Source organism: Camelus bactrianus, chromosome X (assembly GCF_048773025.1).
Source record: "Camelus bactrianus isolate YW-2024 breed Bactrian camel chromosome X, ASM4877302v1, whole genome shotgun sequence".
NCBI classification, from domain to species: Eukaryota; Metazoa; Chordata; class Mammalia; order Artiodactyla; family Camelidae; genus Camelus; species Camelus bactrianus.
This window is the reverse complement of record NC_133575.1, coordinates 113,668,557-113,682,183: the sequence shown is the minus strand read 5'-3', so window position 1 is coordinate 113,682,183 and position 13,627 is coordinate 113,668,557. Positions and strand designations below refer to the sequence as shown.

The following is a 13,627-nucleotide window of genomic DNA, read 5'->3' as shown; positions in this document are numbered from 1 at the left end:
TTACATTTATTTTTCTAATTCTTGCCCCAATCCATAATACTGCTAAGTACTTTCACATTTCCATAAACATTCTAATTCCAATTCCATGTTATTTTGCTCAGGATCACAAAACAAATGGGAGATTTCCTAATCTCTTTTACAAAATAGCAAAACTCTTGCTCTTAAACTGGATAAAAACACAAACATTGTGATCACCGTCATTCAAACTTAGACACTGAAGCTCGTTACGATTCTACGAAAAGGAACGACATTTGAAAATTTCTTACGGGAAACAACGATCAATTTCCATGTCATCATAAACGACAGGAGGAACCCAGAGATGCTGTACACCGTGTCCCTCAACAGGCCCGGGCTGTCACCACTTAGAAGGCTGACTGCTCGCTCTCCAAACACAGAGTGAAGGATGGACTCACTTCCTGCCCGGCAGGAGAAGCTGCTGGACAGGGGCCTGGAAGGAGCCCAGCCGCAAGCCTGGCTCAGGCCCCCTCTTCCTCATCACTAGCAGCCTCTTCTGACAGGGATGGGACCTGGACCAGGAAGGAACTGGGACCCCTTCGATTGACCCTGAGCAGATACTCCCGGACTTGCAACTTGCTGATCTCCGCGTGGGCCCGGGGGCCCCACAGGAACTCGTAGCGAGCGGGATCGCTGTTGGCCACCTGCTGGTACTCCAGGTACCCCACCCTCACCCACACTTTGGTGATGAGCTCCCTGGGCTCCCCATAGATGTAGTGCTCCCTCCCAGCACACAGCCCCATCTTGCTCAGTGCTCCCCACACCTCCTCCTCAGGGAGGCGCTCTCCCTCCAGGTGGATCATGCAAAGGAGCATCACCAGGAGGCCGTTCTTGGGCATGCTCTGCCCATCGCCCAGCATCCCATCACAGGTGAGGCCCAGGGTGGGGACCAGGACATACCAGTGCCCCCTTGGGTCCACCTCCTTCACATCCACCCCAAAGACCAGCTGCATGCACTCAGAGGCCTGGCTGAAGACCACAGGGAAGTGGTGCTGGTATGCTCTGAGGAAGATACTCAGCATTTCTGCCCTGGTGGTCAGCTGCTTCCTGCGATACTTGAGGAGCAGGAAGCCCACCAGGTCAGTCATCATCAAATGCCGTGCATCTTGGAGCAGGGACTCGGCACAGGCAGAGTAGGAAGAGGAGACTGAGGAGGAGGAGGACCGGGGGGATGCGGCCCCCTCCTCCATAGCCTCCAACAGCTGCGCATCCACCAGGCCCTGGGCGTCTCTTGGGTCCTGAAGGTCTTCCTCACTCTGGGAGAGCTCACTCATCTGAACCAGAGGCATGATGACTGGTGTCGGGCAGCAGACAGGAGTGTGGACAGGGGTGACAGATGGGGACCCACGGGCCTGGGGGAGAGAGGGAGTGTCAGTGACCCGGGCTGAGAAACCCACCCTGGGGGGCTCTGACAAAGGCCACTTACTGGTCTCCTCTTCAGGGGTGCCCTCGGCCTCACAGGGGCTCTCCTCCTGGTGGACGGTCGTCTGTGAACCTGTCGGGGGAAGTGAGGCGGCTCCTCAGGGTGCAGCCGGCACAGCCCGAGGTTCTGGGGGTGACAGGGGGTGTGTGGAGTGGACACTGGCCTTGTGGGGTCCCCTCTGTTTCGGAAGCCCCCGGGTACACACTCAGGGCCCACACCTCACCTGGCACTGCCGGCCTCCTGTGCTCTGTGACCCGAGGACACGTGTCTCAGACCTAGGCCTTCACCTCCCGGTGTCTGGAGCCCCTGGAAGAGAAAGGAGGGGAGACCTCGGGTCTACACGGTGGCACAGCCCTGGACCCGCGTGCTGGCAGGAGGCCTGGGCTCTGGCAGGTTCCCACTCTTCTAGGGTGGGAGGTCCTCTCCGCACTAGCTCAGGGTCCTCACCTTGACTCCAAGCGGGACCTGGGATTCTGCGCTCCAACGACCTGAAGGGCCCTCCTTACATTAAGTCCCCGGTCTCTCTGAGCCCCGGATGCGGAAGTCGGGACACACCACGTGTGCTCATCCCGCCTGGGGGCCTCCCAGGGCTGACAGCAGGGGCAGGATCGGTTTCGTCCCCTCTGTTCTGGGGTCTCGGGTCCCCTCACTCCTCCCTCGGGTCCTCACCTTGACTCCTGGCAGGACCTGGGATTCCCCTCTCAGCCCACCTGAGGCCCCGCCCGTCATACCAGGACACCAGTCCCCCCGAGACCCTCATTTCAGGAACTGCTGCCTGAGGTCCTCCCGCCCTATGGCCTCCCAGGACTGACTCTGTTCTGGGATGCAGGGTCCCTCAGTGCTTCTTCGGGGTCGTCACCTTCACTCCCAGCAGAACCTGAGATTCTCGCCTCCGCAGACCTGAGCCCCCCGCCCCCGCCCCCACCCCCACCCCCACCCCCACCCCGCCACTTGCACTAAGTCCCCGGTCTCTCTGAGACCCGGATGCAGAAGTCAGGACACACCTCGTGGGCTCATCCCGCCCTGGGGCCTCAGGACGGGTGAGAGCAGGGGCGCTTTTCTGTGGGATGGGATGGCCTCTTTTCTGGGGTCCCGGGTCCCCTCCGTCCTCCCTCACGGACCTCACTTTGACTCAGGCGGCATGTAGTCTCCCCTCTGCCCACCCGAGGCCCCGCCCCTCATCCCAGGACCCCAGTCCCTCTGAGAGCCCGGATGTCAGGAAATGCCGCCGGTGGTCACCCTGCCCTAAGGTCTCCAAGGTCCAACAGTGTCCCGGGGTGCAGGATCCCTCAGTTCTCCCTCAGGGTCCTCACTTTCACTCAGGCAGCACTGGCCTCCCCTTGGACCACCCGAGGCCCCGCCCCTCATCCCAGGACCCCAGTCCCTCCGAGACCCGGATGTCAGGAAATGCCGCCGGTGCTCATCCCGCCCCATGGCCTCCAAGGTCCGACTATATCCTGGGGTTCTGGAGCCCCTCTTTCCTCCTTCCGGGTCCTCCCTTGACACAGGCGGCATGTGGTCTCCCCGCTGGCCACCCGAGGCCCCACCCCTCATCCCAGGACCCCAGTCCCTCCGAGACCCGGATGTCAGGAAGTCAGGGCCCCACGAGTGCTCATCCCACCCAGGCCCTCCCAGGGCTGACAGCAGGGGCGGGGATCTGTGGGGCTCCTTCTGTCCTCCCTCAGCGTCCTCAGCTTCAGCCCTGGCGGGTCCTGGGACGCCCCCTTGTTGACCCGAGCCCACACCCTCACACCAAGGCCCTCACTGCCCTGACACCCCCAGGGGAGTCTGTGGACGCACATCAGGCCAACAGGCCCAGGGCTTCCCAGGACTGTGGACGCCAGGGGCTGAGATGGATTCCCCGGGGATCCCGCAGCCCTCCCTCTGCTCCCCACCTGGGCTCCAGGCTGGGCCTGGGCCCCTCCCTCTGCCCACCTGAGTTTGATCCCATTGTACTCAGACCCTCCCCAGGCAGGACCCCCGAGAGGGGAGTGGGGATGAGGGGGTGGGGATCTGATCCTCGCAACCCTGCCTGGGGTCTCCCAGGGGTGACCGCAAAACCGACCTGGATGCCTGCCCCCGCCCCCCAAGTCCCCTCACACGGTTTTACCTTGACTCCTGGCAGCGCTGGGCTCCTTCCCAGTGCAGACCTGAAGCCGGCCTCCCTCACCCAGGCGCTCACCTCTCTCACCTCGCAAGGGTGGGGCATCAGTGCACGTGACATCCGGACCCAGTGCCCTGGAGTCTCCCAGGGCTGTCGGGGGCGGGTGGGGGTGCCGGAGGTGGATTCCCTGGGGTCCTCAGGCTCCTGTGTCCTCACCTGGACTCCTGACAGGATCTGGGAGCCACCCTCTGCCCTCCTGAGACTGCGTCTCTCAGACCCAGCCTCTGACTCCCCGAGTTCGCTGAGGAGGTGGGGGCCGGGGACTGCTCAGCCTGACAGCCCCGTCCGGGGGCCCCCAGGATTCCCGCGCGGGGCCGATTTGCGTTCTTAGGGTCCCTCTGTTGCGGGGTGGTTGGACCCCTTTGTCCTCATCCAGGAAGGTCCTCAGCCACCCTCGCACACAAAGGCTGCAGTCCCAGCAAAGATGCTGGGGGGGACCTGCCTCCTGGTGACCGTGAAGGGGCAGAGAGCAACACACCTTCCCTCGGGGGCTCCTCGCCAGCCAGCCTGACTTCGGAGACGGTCTGTTCGAAAGACTTACCTTTTCCTGAAGAGGCTGAGCAGTGGCAGGGGAGTTGCGGATCCCTTGCGTTGATGACTAGGTAATAGTACCTGTTCCAGAGCCGTGACTTTCACTTGTTAATTCTCATGCATAGTAAGAACTACATTTCTCATCTGCACCTACTGTGCGTGTATGTATGACACGTGTGCAGGCTGTGTGTGCTTATGTACACGTACATCCACGCACCACCTGTGTACGTACTAGCGCGTGTATCTGGGTGCGTGTTTATATTTTACGAGGGCTCGTATGTACGTGCAGACGGTATACATACCCAAGGCGCAAAAGTGTGCCTGCTATAACCACGTGTGAGGTGCTCTGGTACCGCCACCTTATTGTCCGTCTCTCCCTTACGTTCTGTTTAAGTGATGTGTTTTGCACAGGCCAGTCCTCACGCAGGTTTGATGTCAGGTGGGTATTAGCAGAGACTCAGGAGGGAAATGCCTCAGCTGACCCATCTTTCTTGCTGTCCTGGTAGAGCCCCAGGGCTGAGGCATGTGTGTCCGGGGCCCTGCCCCAGCTGTAGGCACGAAACCGCTCAGAAGCGGGAGATCTTCTCTCCTACCTGTCCTGCCCTCTGCGTCTGTGCGGCCCACAGCCCCTCCCCCACTCCCTGCTGCCCCCCACCCCCACCCCGCAACGGACGAGTCAGCTCCCCAGTCAGCAGTCTTCCCCTCGGGTGTCCTCACGTTTTGTTGTTCACCTAGCGTTGTTCATACCGTGTGTTATTTTAAAGTCTTTATTTTTATAGCACCTTTAGGTGCACAGAACAACAAAGAGAAGGTACAGAGATTTCCCATTTACTTCCCGCCCCCACACCTACGTAGCCTGCCTCCTTATCAGCAACCCACCGGAGTCGTCCATGTGTCAGAATTGATGGACCTACGCTGTCACCTAGAAATTAGAGTTTCCCTTGGGGTTCACTCTTGGTGCTGCACCTTCCCTGGGTTTGGGCAAACGTGTATGACATGCCCTCATCACTGGGGTATCATGCAGACTATTTCACGTCACTAACCACCCTCTGCTGTACAGCGCTTATTCATTCCTCTCCCCACAGCGCCTGCAGACACTCATCTTCTTAGCGTCTCCATCATTTTGCCTTCACAGAATGTCACATAGTTGAAATAATACCGTATGTTGCCTTTTCAGAATCACTCAGTTTGTAATTGCATCGAAGGTTCTTCATGTCTATTCCTTGCTTGATAACTCATTTCTTTTTTGCACTGGGTGATACTCCATTTCCTGCACATACCAAAGTGTATTTATTCACCGACTTAAGGACCTCTTGTTTGCATCTATAGTTTGGCAATTCTAAGTAAAGCTGCTATAAACATCCACGTGTAGGTTTCTGTGCGGACACAAGTTTTCAACTTCTTTGGGTAAATACCCATATGGTTTCTGGATCATACAGTAAGAGTTTGTTTACTTTTATAAGATCCTGCCAAGCTGTTCCAATGTAACTGTACCATCTTGTATTCCCACCAGCAATGAATGGGAGTTCCTGCTGCTCCAAATCCTCCCCAGCATTTGGTGTTGTCACTGTACCAGATTTTCCCAATTGCAATACGTGTCTAGTTACGATGTGTGTGTGTGTGTGTGTGTGTGTGTGTGTGATCATCAAGTGACTCCTCACACCTGTTGATCACTAGGTATCAAGCTGGGAAAGGCACAGTCAAGCTAAAGATTTGGAGAATCCTGCCCAAAGCATCAGGAGGCAGCTTCAGTCACGCTGTGTGTGCGCAAGATTTTGTCCTCTGGACATCATTCCTAGTCCTCTTTCTAGGAGGAAAAGCAGAAGAGGAAACTGGAAAGTTCAGAGGAAAAGAACTTTAGGATGGCTCTAGGTAACTCAGATTGGTTCCCACCTTCAGAGACCGTGTGTGAGCCCAAACGCTTCTGAAGCAACCACGTGGCGGGCACATCCTCCAAGTCCGAGCTGTGACCGGGAGAACTTGGAATGTGGCTCTGGGTGAGGAAACGTTTCCTCGGGGGGCCAGGGGAAAGGCCCACGGCAGAAACTTTCCCTCACACTCAGAGAGTCCCAGAACACCCTCGCTCACAGAGCTCTGTGGTGGGCTGTGTGGATCAGGACGGAGCACGTGCAGAGGTCCTGATGCCTCCTCCCCAGGGCCAAGCCCCTCAGCACAGTCCATTCCCCTGCGCTGGTCCAGGGCCCCTGAGCGTCACCCATGCTGGGTCTAGAACAAGCTATGTCATGTCTAAGCACTTCTGGCACGCGAGGGGTCCCATCCCCAATAACAGAGTGCCGGTGAGAAGAGGAAACCCACCTGAGTCAGTGGACCGGGAGATACACACTGGTTCAGAAGCCCCACAGTGTGGGGAAGGCACATCGTACACGCACAGTGACAACAGCTGCATCTACTGTCCACGTCCTTGGCCCAGACATTGTAGAGACAGGTCGCATCGTGTATAAACTCGCACCGGTGCTTTCAACGGGTACGACTACTATGCCCATTTGACGGGCAGAAATCGAGGCACAGACGGTTTCCATGACTGGCTCAGCTTAGCGGCCGCAGGACACACATTCAGTCTGAGCTTTGTGTGGGTCGAAAGCCCTGTGCCCCACTGGTCTGAGCCGACTCGCCAACACTCACGGGGGCCCCGGCTGTCCTGCACGCTGTCCTACCACCTGGTGCCTCATGCCACGTAGCTGAGAACACAGGGAAGCCAGGCATCGGTGCTCAGGAGAGCCTGACACCGGATTCTGCCCACGTGGCCTGTCCCAGCCCCGCGGGATCACCATCCATCCTGAAATGGAGACGGGGCCCCAGGAGGCGGGTCTGGGTCTAGGAGAGAGGGTGTGAGGATGGAGAAGGCTCCTGGATGTGGGGGTAAAGGCTCGGCCCTCTGAAGTCTGCTCTTCTGTTCGGGCTGGGGCCCTGCTCCCACTTCCTCCTGCCCACTCTGCTCGGCTTCTCTCCCAGCTGACTGGGGGGCCCACGTTCTCCTGCAGGCTCACTGCCCTGGGCAGATGGGGTGTCAGGCAGGCGGCAGGCCTGTAGTTCAAAGCATGGTGCCCTTGGGTCCGGTGGGCTCTCAGGGCTCCCGCAAGGGGGCGGGGATCCGCGCCTCAGGGCCCTGGGCAGGCACCTGTGTCTGGGGACGGCCCAGGTTTCCACATGCGGCACACGTGGCATGTTTGGTCCATGTGTGTGGTGTGTGGATGTACGTGTACATAAGCACATACAGTCTAGACATGTGATACAGATACACGCACAGTAGGTGCAGATGAGAATTGTAGTTCTTACTATGGATGAGAATTGACAAGTGAAAGTCACGGCTCTGGAACAGATACTATTATCTAGTCATCAACGCAAGGGATCCGCAGCTCCCCTGCCACTGCTCAGCCTCTTCAGGAAAAGGTAAGTCTTTGGAACAGACCGTCCCCGAGGTCAGGCTGGTTGTCAGCGAGTCGCCGAGGGAAGGTGTGTTGCTCTCTGCCCCTTCACGGTCACCAGGAGGCAGGTCCCCTCCAGCATCTTTGCTGGGACTGCAGCCTTTGTGTGCGAGGGTGGGTGAGGGCCCTCCAGGGTAAGGACAGAGGGGTCCAACCACCCGACAACACAGGGACCCTAAGAATGCAAATCGGCCCCGTGCGGGAATCCTGGGGGCCCCCGGACGGGGCTGTCAGGCTGAGCAGTCCCCGGCCCCCACTTCCTCAGCGAACTCGGGGAGTCAGAGGCTGGGTGTGAGAGACACACTCTCAGGAGGGCAGAGGGCGAATCCCAAGTCCTGTCAGGAGTCAAGGTGAGGACACAGGAGACTGAGGCCCGCAGGGAATCCACCTCCGGCCCCCCCCGACAGCCCTCGGAAACCCCTGGGCTCAGGGTCCAGATGTGACGGGCACTGATGCCCCACCCTTGGGAGGTGAGAGAGGTGAGGGCCTGGGTGAGGGAGGCCGGCTTCAGGTTTGCACAGGGAAGGAGCCCAGCGTTGCCAGGAGTCAAGGTAGAACCGTGTGTGGGGACTCGGTTTGCAGGCATCCAGGTCGGTTCTGCGGTCACCCCTGGGAGACCCAAGGCAGGGATGCAAGGATCAGATCCCCACCCCCTCATCCCCGCTTCCCTCTCTGGTGTCCTGGCTCTGGAGGGTCCGAGTCCAAGGGGACCAAGCTCAGGTGGGCAGAGGGAGGCACCCAGGCCCAGCCGGGAGCCCAGGTGAGGAGCAGAGGGAGGGCTGAGGGAACCCATGGAATCCATCTCAGCCCCTGGCGTCCACAGTCCTGGGAAGCCCTGGGCCTGGTGGCCTGATGTGAGTCCAGAGGCTCCCCTGGGGGTCTCAGGGCAGTAAGGGCCTTGGTGTGAGGGTGTGGGCTCGGGTCAACAAGGGGGCGTCCCAGGACCTGCCGGGGCTCAAGCTGAGGACGCTGAGGGAGGACCGAAGGGGCCCCACAGATCCCCGCCCCTGCTGCCAGCCCTGGGAGGGCCTGGGTGGGATGAGCACTCGTGGGGTCCTGACTTCCTGACATCCGGGTCTCGGAGGGACTGGGGTCCTGGGATGAGGGGCGGGGCCTCGGGTGGCCAGAGGGGAGACCACATGCCGCCTGAGTCAAGGTGAGGACCCCGAGGGAGAACGGAGGGATCCTGCACCCGGGACAGCGTTGCACCTTGGAGACCATAGGGCAAGGTGACCACTGGCGGCATTTCCTGACATCCGGGTCTCTGAGGGACTGGGATCCTGGGATGAGGGGTGGGTCCTCGGGTGGCCAGAGGCTAGACGACATGACGCCTAAGTGACGACCCTGAGGGAGAACTGAGGGGACCCCGAACTCGGAAAAGTGGTCATCCAACACAAAGGGGCCCTTGCTAGCTGCTGTCCGGAGGCCCGAGGGCAGGACAGGCCCACGTGTCGTGTCATGACCGCGGCATCCTGGTCTCAGAGAGACCTGGCACTTAGTGTGTGATGGGGGTGGGGGGAAACCCTCAGATCTGCAGAGGAGAGAATCCCAGGTCCCACTGGGAGTGAAGGTGACGACCGCGAGCCAGCAGTGAGGGACCCTGGACCCGAAAACACAGTCGGTCCTGGGACGTGATAGGGCGGCATCACCTCAGGCAGCATTTCCTGACATCCGGGTCTCGGAGGGACTGGGGTCCTGGTTTGAGGGGCGGGGCCTCGGGTGGGCTGAGGAGAGAATCCCAGGTCCTGCCGGGCGTCAAGGTGAGGACCCTGGGGGAGGACTGAGGGGGCCAGAGACCCCAGAACACAGTGGGTCCCGGGAGGTCATGGGGCGGCATCACCTCAGGCAGCATTTCCTGACATCCGCGTCTCAGAGGGACTGGGGACCGGGTTTGAGGGGCGGGGCCTCGGGTGCGCTGAGGAGAGAATCCCGGTTCCTGCCGGGCGTCAAGGCGAGGGCCCTGAGGAAGGACTGGGGACACCCTGGACTCCAGAATCGAGGGGACCCCAAGATATCTACCCCGGCAGGCAGCCCTCGGAGGCCTCAGGCCGGACGAGCCCATGGCAGCGTGCCGGGACTTCCGCGTCCGGGCCTCGGAGGGACTGGGGCGCTGGTGTGGGGAGCGAAGCCTCAGGTTGGGAAACGCGGGGCTGAGGGCCTGTCAGGACAGTAAGCAAGGACTGTGAGGGAGGACTGCGGGTCCCTGGACCCCAGTACAGAGTCGGTCCTGGGAGATCATAGGGTGGCATGACCACAGGCACATTTCCTGACATCCGCGTCTCAGAGGGACTGGGGACCGGGTTTGAGGGGCGGGGCCTCAGATGGGCTGAGGTGGGAATCCCCGTTCCTGCCTGGCGCCACGGTGAGGATCCTGAGGGAGGACTGAGGGGACCAGAGACCCCAGATCAGTGGGGACCCGCCGAACCGATCCTGCCCCTGCTTTTCTCCCTGGGAGGCCCCAGGGCGAGATGAGCACACGTTGGTGTCTCGACTTCCCCATCCGGGTCTCAGAGAGACTGGGGCCTTAATATAAGGAGGGGGACCTCAGGTATGCAGAGGAGGGTATCCCCGGTCCCCCCGGTAGTCAAGGTGAGGACCCTGAGGGAGGACTAAGAGACCCTGCACCCCGGAACAGAGTCGGCCATGGGGGGCTAGAGGGCAGGATGGCCAAAGGCAGCATTTCCTGACATCGCGGTCTCAGAGGGGACAGGGATCCTGGTATGAGGGGGCGGGGCGTCAGATGGGCAGAGGACAGAATCCTAAATTACCAGGAGGCAATGTGAGGACCGTGAGGGAGCCTTTGCCCTTGTGCTGGGTCTTGGAGGCCCCAGAGCAGGGTGACCAGGTGAGATGCTTTCTGACCTCTTAACTCAGAGGTCCTTGGGAGGTGAAGTCCCTGGTCTGAGGAGTGTGGCTCAGATGTGCAGAGGGTGGTCTCCCCGGAACCCCCAGTAGGACTGGGCAGACCCCCTCCCCAGGTAGAGGGGGCCTCAACAGAAACTTGCTCCTCTGCTCCTTCCTGGGAGGCCCGGGTGTGAGTCAGGAGGCATCACCTCCCCACTTTATCCTCAAACTCAGTGCGATGGTGGTGTCGGCCTGCAGGGGACAACCTCATGTTAGCTGAGGGGAGGGTCCCAGGACTTGCTGGGAGTAAATGTGAATATCTTGATACTGAGAGTAGAGAGTGAGCCCACAGAATCCGGCCCTGCCCCCTGTCATCCCTGAAGTCCCTGGGCAGGAGTGGCCAGTGGTGCTGCCCCCTCACCTCTGCCCCAGGCTCTCAGGGAATTCAGACCTAGTTCTGAGGTTGGCAGAAGGAGCCACAACCGGTCAGCAGCAGAAGGACTCACAGGATGTGCCAGGACTCAGGAGAAGGACCCTTTGGGTGGATGCAGGGCGTGAGGAGACCCTCACCCCAAAAGAGATGGGAACTTACAGTGTCCGGCTTGAGCTGTTTCAGCCCTAGGAGTCCCCGGTCAGGTCTGGCCGGATGGGGCCTGCCATCACTTCCGTCACGTGGTTGGGGGTGGGGTATCTCAGGGTGTGAGGACCTTGGTCTGAGGGGAAACATCAGGCCAGCAGAGGGAGGAGTCCTAGGATATCCCACGTGTCAAGGCAAGGACTCTTCATGAGGACCAAATGTACCCCGCCATCTCAGGAGAGGAAGGACCCCACCGGCTCCAGCTGACCCCTGTTCCCAGCCCTGGAAGGAACAGTCAGTGGTGGCCCTAAGTGCCGTGCTCACTTCCATCCTGGGTGGGAAGGTGGGAGTCTTCAGGGAGTTGAGGTCTGGGTCTGAAGGGCAGATGTCAACTCATCATCCCAGGTGGGGGCAGGGGGGAAGAGCAGGCCCTGGCGGGAGTAAAGATGCATGGCCTCCAGGCACTGAGGGCACCTCCGCCCAGGGCAGAGGGGCCGATCCCCGCTGCCAGTGCTTCTGGGTTTTTCGGGGGGAGCTGGGGGTGGATGTTGTGTAAATGGATCCTGGGACCAATTTCCACGTAGGGGAGAGGTTCCCCAGACCAACGACAGTTCTCAGACAGCAGCAGAGTGTTCAGGAATTCAACTGCGTTCTGACACTGTCTAGCCAGAGATGGCATCGGACCCTCTGGTTCAGGCCCAGTCCTCCAAGACTGCCCTCCCCCCACCACTTCAGAAGCCCACCGCAAGGCAAGGTTCTTGCCTGTGCTGCTAAATGGCCAGCTGTAGGTTGGGGATTCCAACTCCCTCCTCCTTGGGTTTCCAACGCTGGTGACAAGTCCAGGCTGTTACGTGTCCTTCTGAAAGACCTGTCCTTCTGAAAGACCTTCAGGGGTTGCCACGCCCTCCTCCTCAGGTTTGGTTGATTTGCTAGAGTGGCTCACAGGTCTCTGACAAACATACTACTTCCTAGATCACCAGCTGAACATAAAGGGCATGAGTCACGAAGAGCCAGATGGAAGAGGTGCTAGGGCCAAGGTGTGCGGGAGCGGGGCCGACTTCCCCGCTCTCTCAGACAGCGCCACTTGCCCCAGCTCTCTACCTGCTCACCAACCCAGAAGCTCTCCAAAGCCATCCTTTTGGGGTTTGACGGAGGCTTCATTACATAAGCACGATTGGTTAAATCATTGGCCACTGGCAATTGAACTCAAATCTCCAGCCTTTCTCCCCTCCCTGGTGGTGCTGGGGAGGGGCCAAAAGATCCAAACTTTTAATCACATGATTGGCTCTTCTGGCAACCAGCCCCATTTTAGGTGCTTTGCAAACACATCTCATTCACATAAAAAACAAAAAAAGCACATTCATCACTCTCAACACTGAGGACATCCCAAGGGCTTTGGGAGCTGTGAACAAGGAACTGTGCCCAGAAACCAAAGTCAATGACCAGAGGTATCCTTGTCCTGAATCACAGCAGGAAAGGGGCCTCCTCTCCTTTCTCTCCCGCCTTTCAGGGAGGTGAGGACCTTGGTGTGAGAGGACGGGTCAGATCATCTGAAGGAACCACGCCTTGGCAACAGAGAGAAGAGTCCCGGGTCCTCCCAGGAGTCAAGGTGAGGGCCCGAGGGAAGGGTGAGGGGACCCGCACGCCCACAACAAAGATGGGACACCAAAGGAAACCTCGTTCAGCCCTAGAAACCCTGGGAAGGTCGATAAGCTTGTCCTCCCACAAGGCCACTGGGTCCCCACCTGTCACCCCGGCCCAGACTCCTGTCAGCTGCCAACACCTGTCATTATGTCCCTGGTTCAGATGAGTGAGCTCCGCCAGGCTGTGGAAGACCTTCAGGACCCAAGAGACGCCCAGGGCCTGGTGGATGTGCAGCGGCTGGAGGCTGAGCAGGAGGGGGCCGCATCCCCCCGGTCCTCCTCGTCCTCCTCCTCCTCCTCCTCCTCAGTCTCCTCTTCCTACTCTGCCGGTGCCGAGTCCCTGCGCCAAGGGGCAGAGCTTTCAATGATGGCTGACCTGGTGAGCTTCCTGCTCCTCAAGTATCGCAGGAAGCAGCCGACCACCAGGGCAGAAATGCTGAGTATCCTCAGAGCATACCAGCACCACTTCCCTGTGGTCTTCAGCCAGGCCTCTGAGTGCATGCAGCTGGTCTTTGGGGTGGATGTGAAGGAGGTGGACCCCAAGGAGCACTTGTACATCCTGGTCCCCACCCTGGGCCTCACCTGTGATGGGATGCAGGGTGATGAGCGGAGCATGCCCAAGAACGGCCTCCTGGTGATACTTCTGGGTGTCATCGTCCTGGGGGGAGAGGGGGCGCCTGAGGAAGAGGTGTGGGGAGCACTCGGTGTCATGGGGGTGCATCCTGGGAGGGAGCACTTCATCTATGGGGAGCCCAGGGAGCTCATCACCAAAGCGTGGGTGCAGGAGGGGTACCTGGAGTACCGGCAGGTGGCCGACAGCGATCCCGCTCGCCACGAGTTCCTGTGGGGGCCCCGGGCCCACGCGGAGACCAGCAAGTTGCAAGTCCTGGAGCATTTGTTTAGACTCAACAGTAAGGGTCCCATTTCCTTCCCGTCCCTGTCTGAGGAGGCCGTGAGCAATGAGGAAGAGGGGGCCTGAGCCAG

At 59.8% G+C, this 13,627-nt stretch overlaps 2 protein-coding genes across 2 annotated transcripts; one reads left to right on the top strand and one right to left on the bottom strand.

Moving 5' to 3' along the window:
- LOC141576441 (melanoma-associated antigen 10-like) lies at positions 1-1,361 on the bottom strand. The gene has a single exon (XM_074359888.1). It carries the CDS (start codon positions 1,302-1,304, stop codon positions 477-479), a length of 828 nt encoding a protein of 275 aa, XP_074215989.1. The 5' UTR covers positions 1,305-1,361; the 3' UTR covers positions 1-476.
- A 7,928-nt stretch (positions 1,362-9,289) lies between these two features.
- Positions 9,290-13,622, top strand: LOC141576251 (melanoma-associated antigen 8-like). The gene is made up of 3 exons (XM_074359000.1): positions 9,290-9,339; positions 12,511-12,609; positions 12,807-13,622. The coding sequence occupies exon 3, from the start codon at positions 12,807-12,809 to the stop codon at positions 13,620-13,622; it is 816 nt and encodes a 271-aa protein (XP_074215101.1). The 5' UTR covers positions 9,290-9,339; positions 12,511-12,609.
- The last annotated feature ends 5 nt before the right edge of the window (positions 13,623-13,627 follow it).

Excerpts from the sequence above, each read along its gene's own strand:
- LOC141576251 (XM_074359000.1), top strand. The coding sequence starts at position 12,807 with ATGAGTGAGCTCCGCCAGGCTGTGGAAGACCTTCAGGACCCAAGAGAC.
- LOC141576441 (XM_074359888.1), bottom strand. The coding sequence starts at position 1,304 with ATGCCTCTGGTTCAGATGAGTGAGCTCTCCCAGAGTGAGGAAGACCTT.